This window comes from Lipophrys pholis, assembly GCF_963383615.2.
Source record: "Lipophrys pholis genome assembly, contig: SCAFFOLD_64, whole genome shotgun sequence".
NCBI lineage: Eukaryota > Metazoa > Chordata > Actinopteri > Blenniiformes > Blenniidae > Lipophrys > Lipophrys pholis.
In genome coordinates, this window is record NW_028292185.1 from 43,111 (window position 1) to 57,500 (window position 14,390).

The window sequence follows — 14,390 nt, forward strand, 5'->3', positions numbered from 1 at the left end:
ACAAGGTACCCCCTACTGCCCCCCCGACCCCCTACTGCCCCCTGACCCGGCAGAGCAGCATGGCCTTCACCAACAAGGTACCCCCTACTGACCCCCCGACCCCCTACTGCCCCCTGACCCGGCAGAGCAGCATGGCCTTCACCAACAAGGTACCCCCTACTGCCCCCCGACCCCCTACTGCCCCCTGACCCGGCAGAGCAGCATGGCCTTCACCAACAAGGTACCCCCTACTGCCCCCCTGACCCCCTACTGCCCCCCTGACCCCCTACTGCCCCCTGACCCGGCAGAGCAGCATGGCCTTCACCAACAAGGTACCCCCTACTGCCCCCCCGACCCCCTACTGCCCCCTGACCCGGCAGAGCAGCATGGCCTTCACCAACAAGGTACCCCCTACTGACCCCCCGACCCCCTACTGCCCCCTGACCCGGCAGAGCAGCATGGCCTTCACCAACAAGGTACCCCCTACTGCCCCCCCGACCCCCTACTGCCCCCTGACCCGGCAGAGCAGCATGGCCTTCACCAACAAGGTACCCCCTACTGCCCCCCCGACCCCCTACTGCCCCCTGACCCGGCAGAGCCGCATGGCCTTCACCAACAAGGTACCCCCCTACTGCCCCCCGACCACCTACTGCCCCCCGACCCGACAGAGCAGCATGGCCTTCACCAACAAGGTACCCCCTACTGCCCCCCCGACCCCCTACTGCCCCCTGACCGGGCAGAGCAGCATGGCCCTCACCAACAAGGTACCCCCTACTGCACCCCCGACCCCCTACTGCCCCCTGACCCGGCAGAGCAGCATGGCCCTCACCAACAAGGTACCCCCCTACTGCACCCCCGACCCCCTACTGCACCCCCGACCCCCTACTGCCCCCCGACCCGACAGAGCAGCATGGCCTTCACCAACAAGGTACCCCCCTACTGCCCCCCGACCACCTACTGCCCCCCGACCCGACAGAGCAGCATGGCCCTCACCAACAAGGTACCCCCCTACTGCCCCCCGACCACCTACTGCCCCCCGACCCGACAGAGCAGCATGGCCTTCACCAACAAGGTACCCCCCTACTGCCCCCCCGACCCCCTACTGCCCTCCGACCCGACAGAGCAGCATGGCCCTCACCAACAAGGTACCCCCCTACTGCACCCCCGACCCCCTACTGCCCCCCCGACCCCCTACTGCCCTCCGACCCGACAGAGCAGCATGGCCTTCACCAACAAGGTACCCCCCTACTGCCCCCCCGACCCCCTACTGCCCTCCGACCCGACAGAGCAGCATGGCCCTCACCAACAAGGTGGAATCTGACCGTGTACCTCCCCCTCTTCCTCCTCTTGCCCCTGCAGGCAAAGGATGGAGGGTATGAGAGTGAGAGTTTCTACCCCAACGTTGAGCTGAACTTCCTGGAAATCCCCAACATCCACGTGATGCGAGAGTCTCTGAGGAAGATGAAGGAGGTTCTGTACCCGTCCATCGACGAAGCTCATTGGCTGACGGCCGTGGACCAGACGCACTGGCTGGAGTACATCCGGGTGAGGAGGGGGGTGGAGCCAGCAGCTGCTCATGCCCAGTGTGTCCTCCGTCAGCTGCTGCAGGGCGGAGCCAGGGGTGGTGGGTGGAGCCAGCAGCTGCTCATGCCCAGTGTGTCCTCCGTCAGCTGCTGCAGGGCGGAGCCAGGGGTGGTGGGTGGAGCTAGCAGCTGCTCATGCCCAGTGTCTCCTCCATCAGCTGCTGCTAGGTGGAGCAGCCAAGGTGGCAGACAAGCTGGAGGCGGGGAAAACCTCGGTGGTCGTCCACTGCAGCGACGGCTGGGATCGAACCGCTCAGCTCACCTCGCTGGCCATGATGATGCTGGACGGATACTACCGCACACTGACCGGCTTCCAGGTACAGACACACCACCAGAGACACCACCAGAGACACAACCAGAGACACCACCAGGAACACCACCACAGACACAACCAGAGACACCACCAGAGACACCACCAGAGACACAACTACAGACACCACCAGAGACACAACCACAGACACAACTACAGACACAACCAGAGACACCACCAGGAACACCACCAGAGACACAACCAGAGACACCACCAGAGACACCACCAGAGACACAACCAGAGACACCACCAGAGACACCACCAGAGACACAACCAGAGACACCACCAGAGACACAACCAGAGACACCACCAGAGACACCACCAGAGACACCACCAGGAACACCACCAGGAACACCACCAGAGACACCACCAGAGACACAACTACAGACACAACTACAGACACAACCAGAGACACCACCAGGAACACCACCAGAGACACCACCAGAGACACCACCAGGAACACCACCAGAGACACAACCAGAGACACCACCAGAGACACAACTACAGACACCACCAGAGACACAACCACAGACACAACTACAGACACAACCAGAGACACCACCAGGAACACAACCAGAGACACCACCAGAGACACAACCAGAGACACCACCAGAGACACCACCAGAGACACAACCAGAGACACCACCAGAGACACAACTACAGACACCACCAGAGACACAACCACAGACACAACTACAGACACAACCAGAGACACCACCAGGAACACCACCAGAGACACCACCAGAGACACCACCAGAGACACCACCAGGAACACCACCAGAGACACCACCAGAGACACCACCAGGAACACCACCACAGACACAACCAGAGACACCACCAGAGACACAACTACAGACACCACCAGAGACACAACCACAGACACAACTACAGACACAACCAGAGACACCACCAGGAACACCACCAGAGACACAACCAGAGACACCACCAGGAACACCACCAGAGACACCACCAGGAACACCACCAGAGACACCACCAGAGACACCAACAGGAACACCACCAGAGACACAACTACAGACACCACCAGAGACACCAACAGGAACACCACCAGAGACACAACCACAGACACAACCAGAGACACCAACAGGAACACCACCAGAGACACAACTACAGACACCACCAGAGACACCACCAGAGACACAACCAGAGACACAACCAGAGACACAACCAGAGACACCACCAGAGACACAACTACAGACACAACCAGAGACACAACTACAGACACCACCAGAGACACCACCAGGAACACCACCAGAGACACAACTACAGACACCACCAGAGACACCACCAGAGACACAACTACAGACACCACCAGAGACACCACCAGAGACACAACTACAGACACAACCAGAGACACCACCAGAGACACAACCAGAGACACAACTACAGACACAACCACAGACACCACCAGAGACACAACTACAGACACCACCAGAGACACAACCAGAGACACAACTACAGACACCACCAGAGACACAACCAGAGACACAACCAGAGACACCACCAGAGACACCACCAGAGACACAACTACAGACACCACCAGAGACACAACTACAGACACAACCAGAGACACCACCAGAGACACAACCAGAGACACAACTACAGACACAACCAGAGACACCACCAGAGACACTACCAGAGACACAACTACAGACACCACCAGAGACACAACCACAGACACCACCAGAGACACAACCAGAGACACCACCAGGAACACAACCAGAGACCCCACCAGAGACCCCACCAGAGACACCACCAGAGACACAACCAGAGACACAACTACAGACACCACCAGAGACACCACCAGAGACACTACCAGAGACACAACTACAGACACCACCAGAGACACAACCACAGACACCACCAGAGACACAACCAGAGACACCACCAGGAACACAACCAGAGACCCCACCAGAGACCCCACCAGAGACACCACCAGAGACACCACCAGAGACCCCACCAGAGACCCCACCAGAGACACAACCAGAGACACCACCACACACAACCAGAGACACACAACCAGAGACACAACTAGAGAGACACAACCGGAAACACAACCAGAGACACCACCAGAGACCCCACCAGAGACACAACCAGAGACCCCACCAGAGACACAACCAGAGACCCCACCAGAGACACAACCAGAGACACCACCAGGAACACAACCAGAGACCCCACCAGAGACACCACCAGAGACACCACCAGAGACCCCACCAGAGACACAACCAGAGACACCACCACACACAACCAGAGACACACAACCAGAGACACAACCAGTAACACACAACCAGAGACACAACCAGGAACACACAACCAGAGACACAACTAGAGACACAACCAGTAACACACAACCAGAGACACACAACCAGAGACACAACTAGAGACACAACCAGGAACACACAACCAGAGACACAACCAGGAACACACAACCAGAGACACAACTAGAGACACAACCAGTAACACACAACCAGAGACACACAACCAGAGACACAACTAGAGACACAACCAGGAACACACAACCAGAGACACAACCAGGAACACACAACCAGAGACACAACTAGAGACACAACCAGTAACACACAACCAGAGACACAACTAGAGACACAACTAGAGACACACAACCAGAGAAACAACCAGAGACACAACTAGAGACACACAACTAGAGACACACAACCAGAGAAACAACCAGAGAAACAACCAGAGACACAAGTAGAGACAACCAGACACACAATCAGAGACACAACCAGAGACACAACTAGAGAGACACAACTGGAAACACAACCAGAGACACACAACCACACACACAACTACACACAACCAGAGACACAACTAGAGACACACAACCAGAGAGACTAGACACACAACTAGAGACACAACCACACACACACGTAGAGACACAACCAGAGACACAACCAAAGACACACAACCGGAGACACAACCAAAGACACACAACGGGAGACACAATCACACACACAACCAGAGACACACAACTAGAGACACACAACCAAAGACACACAACGGGAGACACAATCAAATACACACAACGGGAGACACACAACCAGAGACACAACGGGAGACACACAACGGGAGACACACAACCAGAGACACAACCAAAGACACACAACGGGAGACACAACCAAAGACACACAACCAAAGACACACAACCAGAGACACACAACCAAAGACACACAACCAGAGACACACAACCAGAGACACAACCAAAGACACACAACGGGAGACACAACCAGAGACACACAACCAGAGACACACAACCAGAGACACAACCAAAGACACACAACGGGAGACACAACCAAAGACACACAACCAAAGACACACAACCAGAGACACACAACCAAAGACACACAACGGGAGACACAATCAAATACACACAACGGGAGACACACAACCAAAGACACACAACCAGAGACACACAACCAAAGACACACAACCAGAGACACACAACCAGAGACACAACCAAAGACACACAACGGGAGACACAATCAAATACACACAACGGGAGACACACAACCAAAGACACACAACCAAAGACACACAACCAGAGACACACAACCAAAGACACACAACCAGAGACACACAACCAGAGACACAACCAAAGACACACAACGGGAGACACAACCAAAGACACACAACCAGAGACACGCAGTAATGATTGGCTGTTCTTGCAGGTTCTGGTGGAGAAGGAGTGGATCAGCTTCGGACACAAGTTTTCTGCTGTAAGAAATTACACCTCCACCTCCCAGAGGGTGGAGCACATTACACCGCCACACTGATGGTGTACCACATTACACCACCTCCCAGAGGGTGGAGCACATTTCAACCCTGAGCAGTGAGTCACAGCCTCCACCCTGGTGTGTTGCAGCGAGTCGGACATGGCGATGAGAACCACGCCAACTCGGAGCGCTCGCCGCTCTTCGTCCAGTTCATCGACTGCGTTTGGCAGATGACTCGACAGGTCAGAGGTCTTCTTGTCTCATTCTGAAACAGAGACGGACACAAACAGAGACATACACAGACATAGACAGACACAGACATAGACACAAACAGACATAGACACAAACACAGACATAGACAGACACAAACAGAGACATAGACAGACACAGACATAGACACAAACAGACATAGACACAAACAGAGACATAGACAGACACAAACAGAGACATAGACAGACACAAACACAGACATAGACACAAACGACGGACAGAGACAGAGGCGGACAGAAACAGATATGGAAAGAAACAGAGACCTTGACACAAACAGAGACATAGACAGACACAAACAGAGACATAGACAGACACAAACACAGACATAGACAGACACAAACACAGACATAGACAGACACAAACAGAGACATAGACACAAACAACGGACAGAGACAGAGGCGGACAGAAACAGATATGGACAGAAACAGAGACCTTGACACAAACAGAGACATAGACAGACACAAACAGAGACATAGGCACAAACAGAGATGGACAGAGACATAGACAGAAACAGAGACCTAGACTGACACAAACAGACATACAGAAACAGAGATGGACAGAAACAGAGACAAACACAGAGACAGTCGGAAACAGAGACAGACACAAACCGAGACATATACAGAGACAGACACAAACAGAGAAACAGAGACAGACACAAACAGAGACATATACAGAGACAGACACAAACAGAGAAACAGAGACAGACACAAACAGAGAAACAGAGAGAAACAAAGACAGAATGAATCACAGAGAAACAGAGACCGACATACAGAGACAGACAGAAACGTCTGTTGGTTGGGATCCCTCTGGTTCTGATGACTTGGCTGCTGATCATCAGACCCTCCTTCGGGTCTCCAGGTCAGGCCATGTCCAGGACCTCGTCCAGGACCACGTCCTGGTCTGACCTGGACCTGATGATGCGTTGAATCTGTTCTGACTCCAGTTCCCGACAGCCTTTGAGTTCAACGAGCTGTTCCTGATCACGGTTCTGGATCACCTGTACAGCTGCCTGTTCGGTACCTTCCTCTACAACTGCGAGCAGGAGCGAGTCGCCAAGGTACTGAGTCTCTGATTCACCCAGTCACTGATTCCCCCAGTCACTGAGTCACTGATTCACTGAGTCACCCAATCACTGACTCACCCAGTCACTGAGGCACCCAGGCACTGGGTCACTGATTCACTGAGTCACCCAGTCACTGACTCACCCAGTCACTGAGGCACCCAGGCACTGGGTCACTGAGTCACTGATTCACCCAGTCACTGACTCACCCAGTCACTGAGGCACCCAGGCACTGGGTCACTGACTCACTGATTCACCCAGTCACTGACTCACCCAGTCACTGAGGCACCCAGGCACTGGGTCACTGACTCACTGATTCACCCAGTCACTGACTCACCCAGTCACTGAGGCACCCAGGCACTGGGTCACTGACTCACTGATTCACCCAGTCACTGACTCACCCAGTCACTGAGGCACCCAGGCACTGGGTCACTGACTCACTGATTCACCCAGTCACTGACTCACCCAGTCACTGAGGCACCCAGGCACTGGGTCACTGACTCACTGATTCACCCAGTCACCCAGCTACTGATTCACCCAGTGAGTTTCTGTATTGCAGGAGGTTCAGAGCCGGACCGTGTCCCTGTGGTCCTACATCAACAGGTACCCCCCCCCATCACTTCCTGTCATCTCCCATCACTTCCTGTTATCTCCCACCACTTCCTGTCATCTCCCACCACTTCCTGTCACCCCCCACCACTTCCTGTTATCTCCCACCACTTCCTATCAACTCCCACCACTTCCTGGCGACCCTCCACCACTTCCAGTCATTCCCACCACCATTTTTTATCAACTCCCACCACTTCCTGTCAACCCCCCAGCACTTCCTGTCATCTCCCACCACCACTTCCTGTCATCTCCCAGCACTTCCTGTCATTCCCCACCACCACTTCCTGTCACCCCCCCACCACTTCCTATCAACTCCCACCACTTCCTGTCAACCCCCCACCACTTCCTGTCATTCCCCACCACCACTTCCTGTCAACCCCCCCACCACTTCCTGTCATTCCCCACCACCACTTCCTGTCACCCCCCCACCACTTCCTATCAACTCCCACCACTTCCTGTCAACCCCCCACCACTTCCTGTCATCACCCACCACCATTTTTTATCAACTCCCAGCACTTCCTGTCATACCCCCCACCACTTCCTGTCATTCCCCACCACCACTTCCTGTCACCCTCCCCACCACTTCCTGTCATCACCCACCACCATTTTTTATCAACTCCCAGCACTTCCTGTCATACCCACCACCACTTCCTGTCATCTCCCACCACCACTTCCTGTCACCCCCCCACCACTTCCTATCAACTCCCACCACTTCCTGTCAACCCCCCACCACTTCCTGTCATTCCCCACCACCACTTCCTGTCACCCCCCCACCACTTCCTGTCATCTCCCAGCACTTCCTGTCATTCCCCACCACCACTTCCTGTCACCCTCCCCACCACTTCCTGTCATCACCCACCACCATTTTCTATCAACTCCCAGCACTTCCTGTCAACCCCCCAGCACTTCCTGTCATACCCACCACCACTTCCTGTCATCTCCCACCACCACTTCCTGTCACCCCCCCCCTGCTTCCTGTGGGTGACCCTGACTCTCCTTCCAGCCAGCCTGAGGACTTCACCAACCCGTTCTATGTGGACTACCAGAACCACGTCCTGTATCCTCTGGTGTCGTCCAGACACCTGGAGCTGTGGACCAGCTACTACGCCCGCTGGAACCCCCGCATGAGACCACAGGTGAGCTGCATCCACCTGGGTGGAAGGGTTCACTAGTTTGACCCTGACCCCCACCCGATACCGAACAGATGAGTGTATCATCTGCATGCAGTGGAAGTTTCTGGACTGTTTCCTGATAAACTTCCACAGGTCCGGAGACAGAACCCTGAGGAACTCCATAACGCCTTGTGTGACTTGCAGGTGCCGGTGAATCAGACCCTGAGGGAGCTGCTGATCCTGAGAGCAGAGCTCCACCGGAGGGTGGAGGAGCTGCAGAGAGAGGCCTCCACCCACTCCCTGTCCTCCCCCGAACACTCTCCCTCCCCCACCCACAGCGCAGGGACTCCACTGCACAACGCCGTCTGACACACACACACACACACACACACACACACACACACACACACACACACACACTAGATGTTCACAGAGACATTTCAGACGATCACTGCTATACCACAACATCGTTGGTGGGAGAAGCTCCACCAGAAGCTCCACCAGAAGCTCCACCAGAAGCTCCACCTGAAGCTCCACCAGAAGCTCCACCAGAAGCTCCACCAGAAGCTCCACCTGAAGCTCCACCAGAAGCTCCACCTGAAGCTCCACCTGAAGCTCCACCTGAAGCTCCACCTGAAGGAGCTAGATTGAAGTACGATACTTTGCAAAACTTGAGTTTATATTTATACCGCAATTTGTTGAATAAATGTAGATGTATTTTAGAGCCCCGCCCACCACTGTCACCTGACGATCATAGAGCCCCGCCCACTTCTTCTCTCACTTGACTATCATAGAGCCCCGCCCACTTCTGTCACCTGACTATCACAGAGCCCCGCCCACTTCTTCTCTCACCTGACTCTACTACAGAGCCCCGCCCACTTCTTGTCACCTGACTCTACTGCAGAGCCCCGCCCACTTCTTGTCACCTGACTCTACCTACAGAGCCCCGCCCACTTCTTCTGTCACCTGACTCTACCTGCAGAGCCCCGCCCACTTCTCCTTGTCACCTGACTCTACCTGCAGAGCCCCGCCCACTTCTACTTGTCACCTGACTCTACCTGCAGAGCCCCGCCCACTTCTCCTTGTCACCTGACTCTACTGCAGAGCCCCGCCCACTTCTGTCACCTGACTCTACTGCAGAGCCCCGCCCACTTCTCCTTGTCATCTGACTCTACCTGCAGAGCCCCGCCCACTTCTGTCATCTGACTCTACTGCAGAGCCCCGCCCACTTCTCCTTGTCATCTGACTCTACATGCAGAGCCCCGCCCACTTCTCCTTGTCACCTGACTCTACCTGCAGAGCCCCGCCCTCTTCTCCTTGTCACCTGACTCTACCTGCAGAGCCCCGCCCACTTCTACTTGTCACCTGACTCTACCTGCAGAGCCCCGCCCGCTTCTGTCACCTGACTCTACCTGCAGAGCCCCGCCCACTTCTGTCACCTGACTCTACCTGCAGAGCCCCGCCCGCTTCTGTCACCTGACTCTACCTGCAGAGCCCCGCCCACTTCTGTCACCTGACTCTACCTGCAGAGCCCCGCCCACTTCTCCTTGTCACCTGACTCTACCTGCAGAGCCCCGCCCACTTCTCCTTGTCACCTGACTCTACCTGCAGAGCCCCGCCCACTTCTCCTTGTCACCTGACTCTACCTGCAGAGCCCCGCCCACTTCTCCTTGTCACCTGACTCTACCTGCAGAGCCCCGCCCACTTCTCCTTGTCACCTGACTCTACCTGCAGAGCCCCGCCCACTTCTCCTTGTCACGTTTCTGATGTGCTCTGTTGATGTGTATTTTGTAATGACTGACTTTAATGTGGAATGAAGTTAAAACCGTCACGCTGACCTTCCATTAAAGACAAAACAGAGTCTCTGCGTCTTTACAAGCTTTTATTTTGTAGTTTGGTTGCGATGAAGAACAAACTGCTGCAGGTTCGATGAGACAAAGTTCATGGTTACACTTCTAACAGGCTAGGACCAGCGGAGGGGAGCATGCAGACGGGGGAGGGGTGTGTGTGTGTGTGTGTGTGTGTGTGTGTGTGTGTGTGTGTGTGTGTGTGTGTGTGTGTGTGTGTGTGTGTGTGTGTGTGTGTGTGTGTGTGTGTGTGTGTGTGTGTGTGTGTGTGTGTGTGTGTGTGTGTGTGTGTGTGTGTGTCAGTGACGTGCAGATACCAACCCTCGTCTGTGGATCACTTCATGTTAAACACTTTTTATCTTAGTTATTTTTGGATAAATGTGTTTTTCGGTAAAGGTGAGTCATTGATCTCTGATCTCATTGATCTCTGATCTCATTGATCTCTGATCTCATTGATCTCTGATCTCATTGATCTCATTGATCTCATCTCTCCTCGTATCATTTTGCTCTCAAGCTGTGTTGTTCAGATGAAGACTAGCAGATGTCGGGGATTAGAAGTAAGATACCTTCTTAATCTCACCACTCAAACTGTTTCCTCAACGTTCAGCTTTAAGGATGCTTCCTACTAGTCTCTCCTTTCCTATCCACTTCTCCTCAGCGCCCTGGATGATGTCACAGGGTGAAGAAAGGAATTAGAGAAAGGTGTTAGGAGGCTTCCTAAAGGAGTTAGGAAAGGTGTTAGGAGGCTTCCTAAAGGAGTTAGTGAAAGGAACTAGAAGTAGAAATGTGATCAAAGTAGTATAAAGGTGGTTCCTCTCACGTTCCCCTGAGGTTCTAACCTCTGATCTAATGTCAAATATCTCAGGTTTGAATGTAAATGAAAGGAACAGAGGAACCAAAGGGAACCGGCTGGCAGGTGAATAAAGAACCAATCAGAGTGAGAACAGGCTGCACTACAACTGGACTTTACTGTGTTGGTTCTACATCCAGAACATTCCTAGTTGGGATCTGGGTTCTAGATGTTTTCAAGTGGTTCTAGGCAGATTATTGCTTCGGTAACTTACATGATCTGCTCCTTTTTCAGTCATCCTGAGTTTCCCTGAACGCTCCGATGAGCGGGTTCCTTTAAATGGAAGCATCAGTGGTTCCTAGGCTAAAGGAGGTTCTAAAGGAAGCATCAGTGGTTCCTAGGCTAAAGGAGGTTCTAAAGGAAGCATCAGTGGTTCCTAGGCTAAAGGAGGTTCTAAAGGAAGCATCAGTGGTTCCTACGCTAAAGGAGGTTCTAAAGGAAGCATCAGTGGTTCCTACGCTAAAGGAGGTTCTAAAGGAAGCATCAGTGGTTCCTACGCTAAAGGAGGTTCTAAAGGAAGCATTGAGCCTCCCTTCCTTAGCTTAGTGAGAATTCCAACGCTCCTTATCATGGCCGCCTCTTAAATGCTTCCTGGGTTTATGACAAGTGGATAGGAAAGGAGACAGGAGGGCCTACTAGGAGACAGGGGGGCCTACTAGGAGACAGGAGGGACTACTAGGAGACAGGAGGGCCTACTAGGAGACAGGAGGGCCTACTAGGAGACAGGGGGGCCTACTAGGAGACAGGGGGGCCTACTAGGGGACAGGAGGGTCTACTAGGAGACAGGAGGGCCTACTAGGAGACAGGGGGGCCTACTAGGAGACAGGAGGGACTACTAGGAGACAGGAGGGCCTACTAGGAGACAGGGGGGCCTACTAGGAGACAGGAGGGACTACTAGGAGACAGGAGGGCCTACTAGGAGACAGGAGGGCCTACTAGGAGACAGGAGGGTCTACTAGGAGACAGGAGGGTCTACTAGGAGACAGGAGGGCCTACTAGGAGACAGGGGGGCCTACTAGGAGACAGGAGGGACTACTAGGAGACAGGAGGGCCTACTAGGAGACAGGAGGGCCTACTAGGAGACAGGGGGGCCTACTAGGAGACAGGGGGGCCTACTAGGGGACAGGAGGGACTACTAGGGGACAGGAGGGACTACTAGGATGCACCCCAAAGTCTGAAGAATCAGTGTGGCATCGGTATCATATTGGTATGGATGGTTTTACTTGGTATCGCACGTCACTGAGACATTTCCAGGGACACCATGTTCAAACCAGAGGTGTAAAACACCAAGTCTGTAGACTGTAGTCTGTAGACTAAAGTCTGTAGACTGAAGCCTGTAGACTGAAGCCCATAGACTAAAGTCTGTAGACTGAAGCCTGTAGACTAAAGTCTGTAGACTGAAGCCTGTAGACTGAAGCCTGTAGACTGTGGTCTATAGACTAAAGCCTGTAGACTGAAGCCCGTAGACTAAAGTCTGTAGACTGAAGCCTGTAGACTGAAGCCTGTAGACTGAAGCCCATAGACTAAAGTCTGTAGACTGAAGCCCATAGACTAAAGTCTGTAGACTAAAGTCTGTAGACTGAAGCCTGTAGACTGTGGTCTATAGACTAAAGCCTGTAGACTGAAGCCCGTAGACTGAAGTCTGTAGACTGAAGCCTGTAGACTGAAGTCTGTAGACTAAAGTCTGTAGACTGAAGCCTGTAGACTGAAGCCTGTAGACTGAAGTCTGTAGACTGAAGTCTGTAGACTGAAGCCTGTAGACTGAGGTCTGTAGACTGAAGCCTGTAGACTGAAGCCTGTAGACTAAAGTCTGTAGACTGAAGCCTGTAGACTGAAGTCTGTAGACTGAAGTCTGTAGACTAAAGTCTGTAGACTGAAGCCTGTAGACTGAAGTCTGTAGACTGAAGTCTGTAGACTAAAGTCTGTAGACTAAAGTCTGTAGACTGAAGCCTGTAGACTGAAGTCTGTAGACTGAAGTCTGTAGACTAAAGTCTGTAGACTAAAGTCTGTAGACTAAAGTCTGTAGACTGAAGCCTGTAGACTGAAGTCTGTAGACTGAAGTCTGTAGACTAAAGTCTGTAGACTGAAGCCTGTAGACTAAAGTCTGTAGACTGAAGCCCGTAGACTGAAGTCTGTAGACTGAAGCCTGTAGACTGAAGTCTGTAGACTAAAGTCTGTAGACTGAAGCCTGTAGACTGAAGCCTGTAGACTGAAGCCTGTAGACTGAAGCCTGTAGACTTAAGTGGGCCAGTCATCTTGTAGACTACTGGATTTCAGAATAAAATCTTCATCTCTGGTTTAAACGTCTTTACTCTGGCAGCACTTCAGGTATTTTGTGAGAAAACCTGTGAAGGAAGTTCTTTTTATTTCTTCAGGAAAACTTGGATCAAAGATCTTTGATCAGTTGAGAAAAAGTCAGAATCTTTCATTCAAGTTTCCTCTGGATTCTGACTCGTGGAAAATAACTTTCCTATTTGATAACTTGAAAGTGACTGGCGGGACCACCTGGTGGCACAAAGTGGAATTACAGGCGTCTCCTGCTACATGAAGCTTGTTTTCAGGTTGTTTGGGGCTAAAAGGCACATATTGATGAGACGTGACCACATGGACATCTCTGATTGGACATCGTTTTGTCCCAAAAGGCCTGAAATGCGCCGTGAGTGAGGGAAGAGTGAGGCAGAATGAGGCAGAGTGAGGCAGAGTGAGGCAGAGTGCAGCGACTCTGACCCGCCGGCTCAAACAGAACGGCACCACGACACCAACTAGCTACAAAAGTCACGTCAATCTAGGAAAAGTCCAGTAGAAAGTGTAAAAAGAGTGAGCGAAGAGTGTAAAGTCACACTGAGAGGGGGCGGAGCTTCAATCTGCTCCTCTAATGCTCCAACACACAATCATGTACAAACCTCTCCCAGCTACGCTACGCTAAGCTAAGCTACAAGCTAACAGTGTCTACGTCTACATTTTACCATCATGAGTACAAAGTGTGTGTGTGTGGCAGCATCTCACACACTCACACTCACA

General features: G+C 52.9%; 1 protein-coding gene across 4 annotated transcripts in view; it reads left to right on the forward strand.

The window, feature by feature from the left end:
• The window catches only part of LOC308128111 (phosphatidylinositol-3-phosphate phosphatase MTMR1-like), a 31,692-nt gene extending 21,157 nt beyond the window's left edge, over positions 1–10,535 (forward strand). For 3 of the 4 annotated variants that reach the window (XM_080493757.1, XM_080493758.1, XM_080493759.1), the window contains 8 exons: positions 1,339–1,524; positions 1,721–1,879; positions 5,577–5,624; positions 5,771–5,863; positions 6,835–6,948; positions 7,511–7,554; positions 8,564–8,696; positions 8,877–10,512. In XM_080493757.1, coding sequence (XP_080349883.1) covers positions 1,339–1,524; positions 1,721–1,879; positions 5,577–5,624; positions 5,771–5,863; positions 6,835–6,948; positions 7,511–7,554; positions 8,564–8,696; positions 8,877–9,041 — 942 coding nt within the window. In that variant the 3' untranslated portion in view covers positions 9,042–10,512. Of the gene's footprint in view, positions 1–1,338; positions 1,525–1,720; positions 1,880–5,576; positions 5,625–5,770; positions 5,864–6,834; positions 6,949–7,510; positions 7,555–8,563; positions 8,697–8,876 lie in introns of all 4 variants that reach the window. The other variant, XM_080493756.1, reaches the window with a different exon arrangement.
• The last annotated feature ends 3,855 nt before the right edge of the window (positions 10,536–14,390 follow it).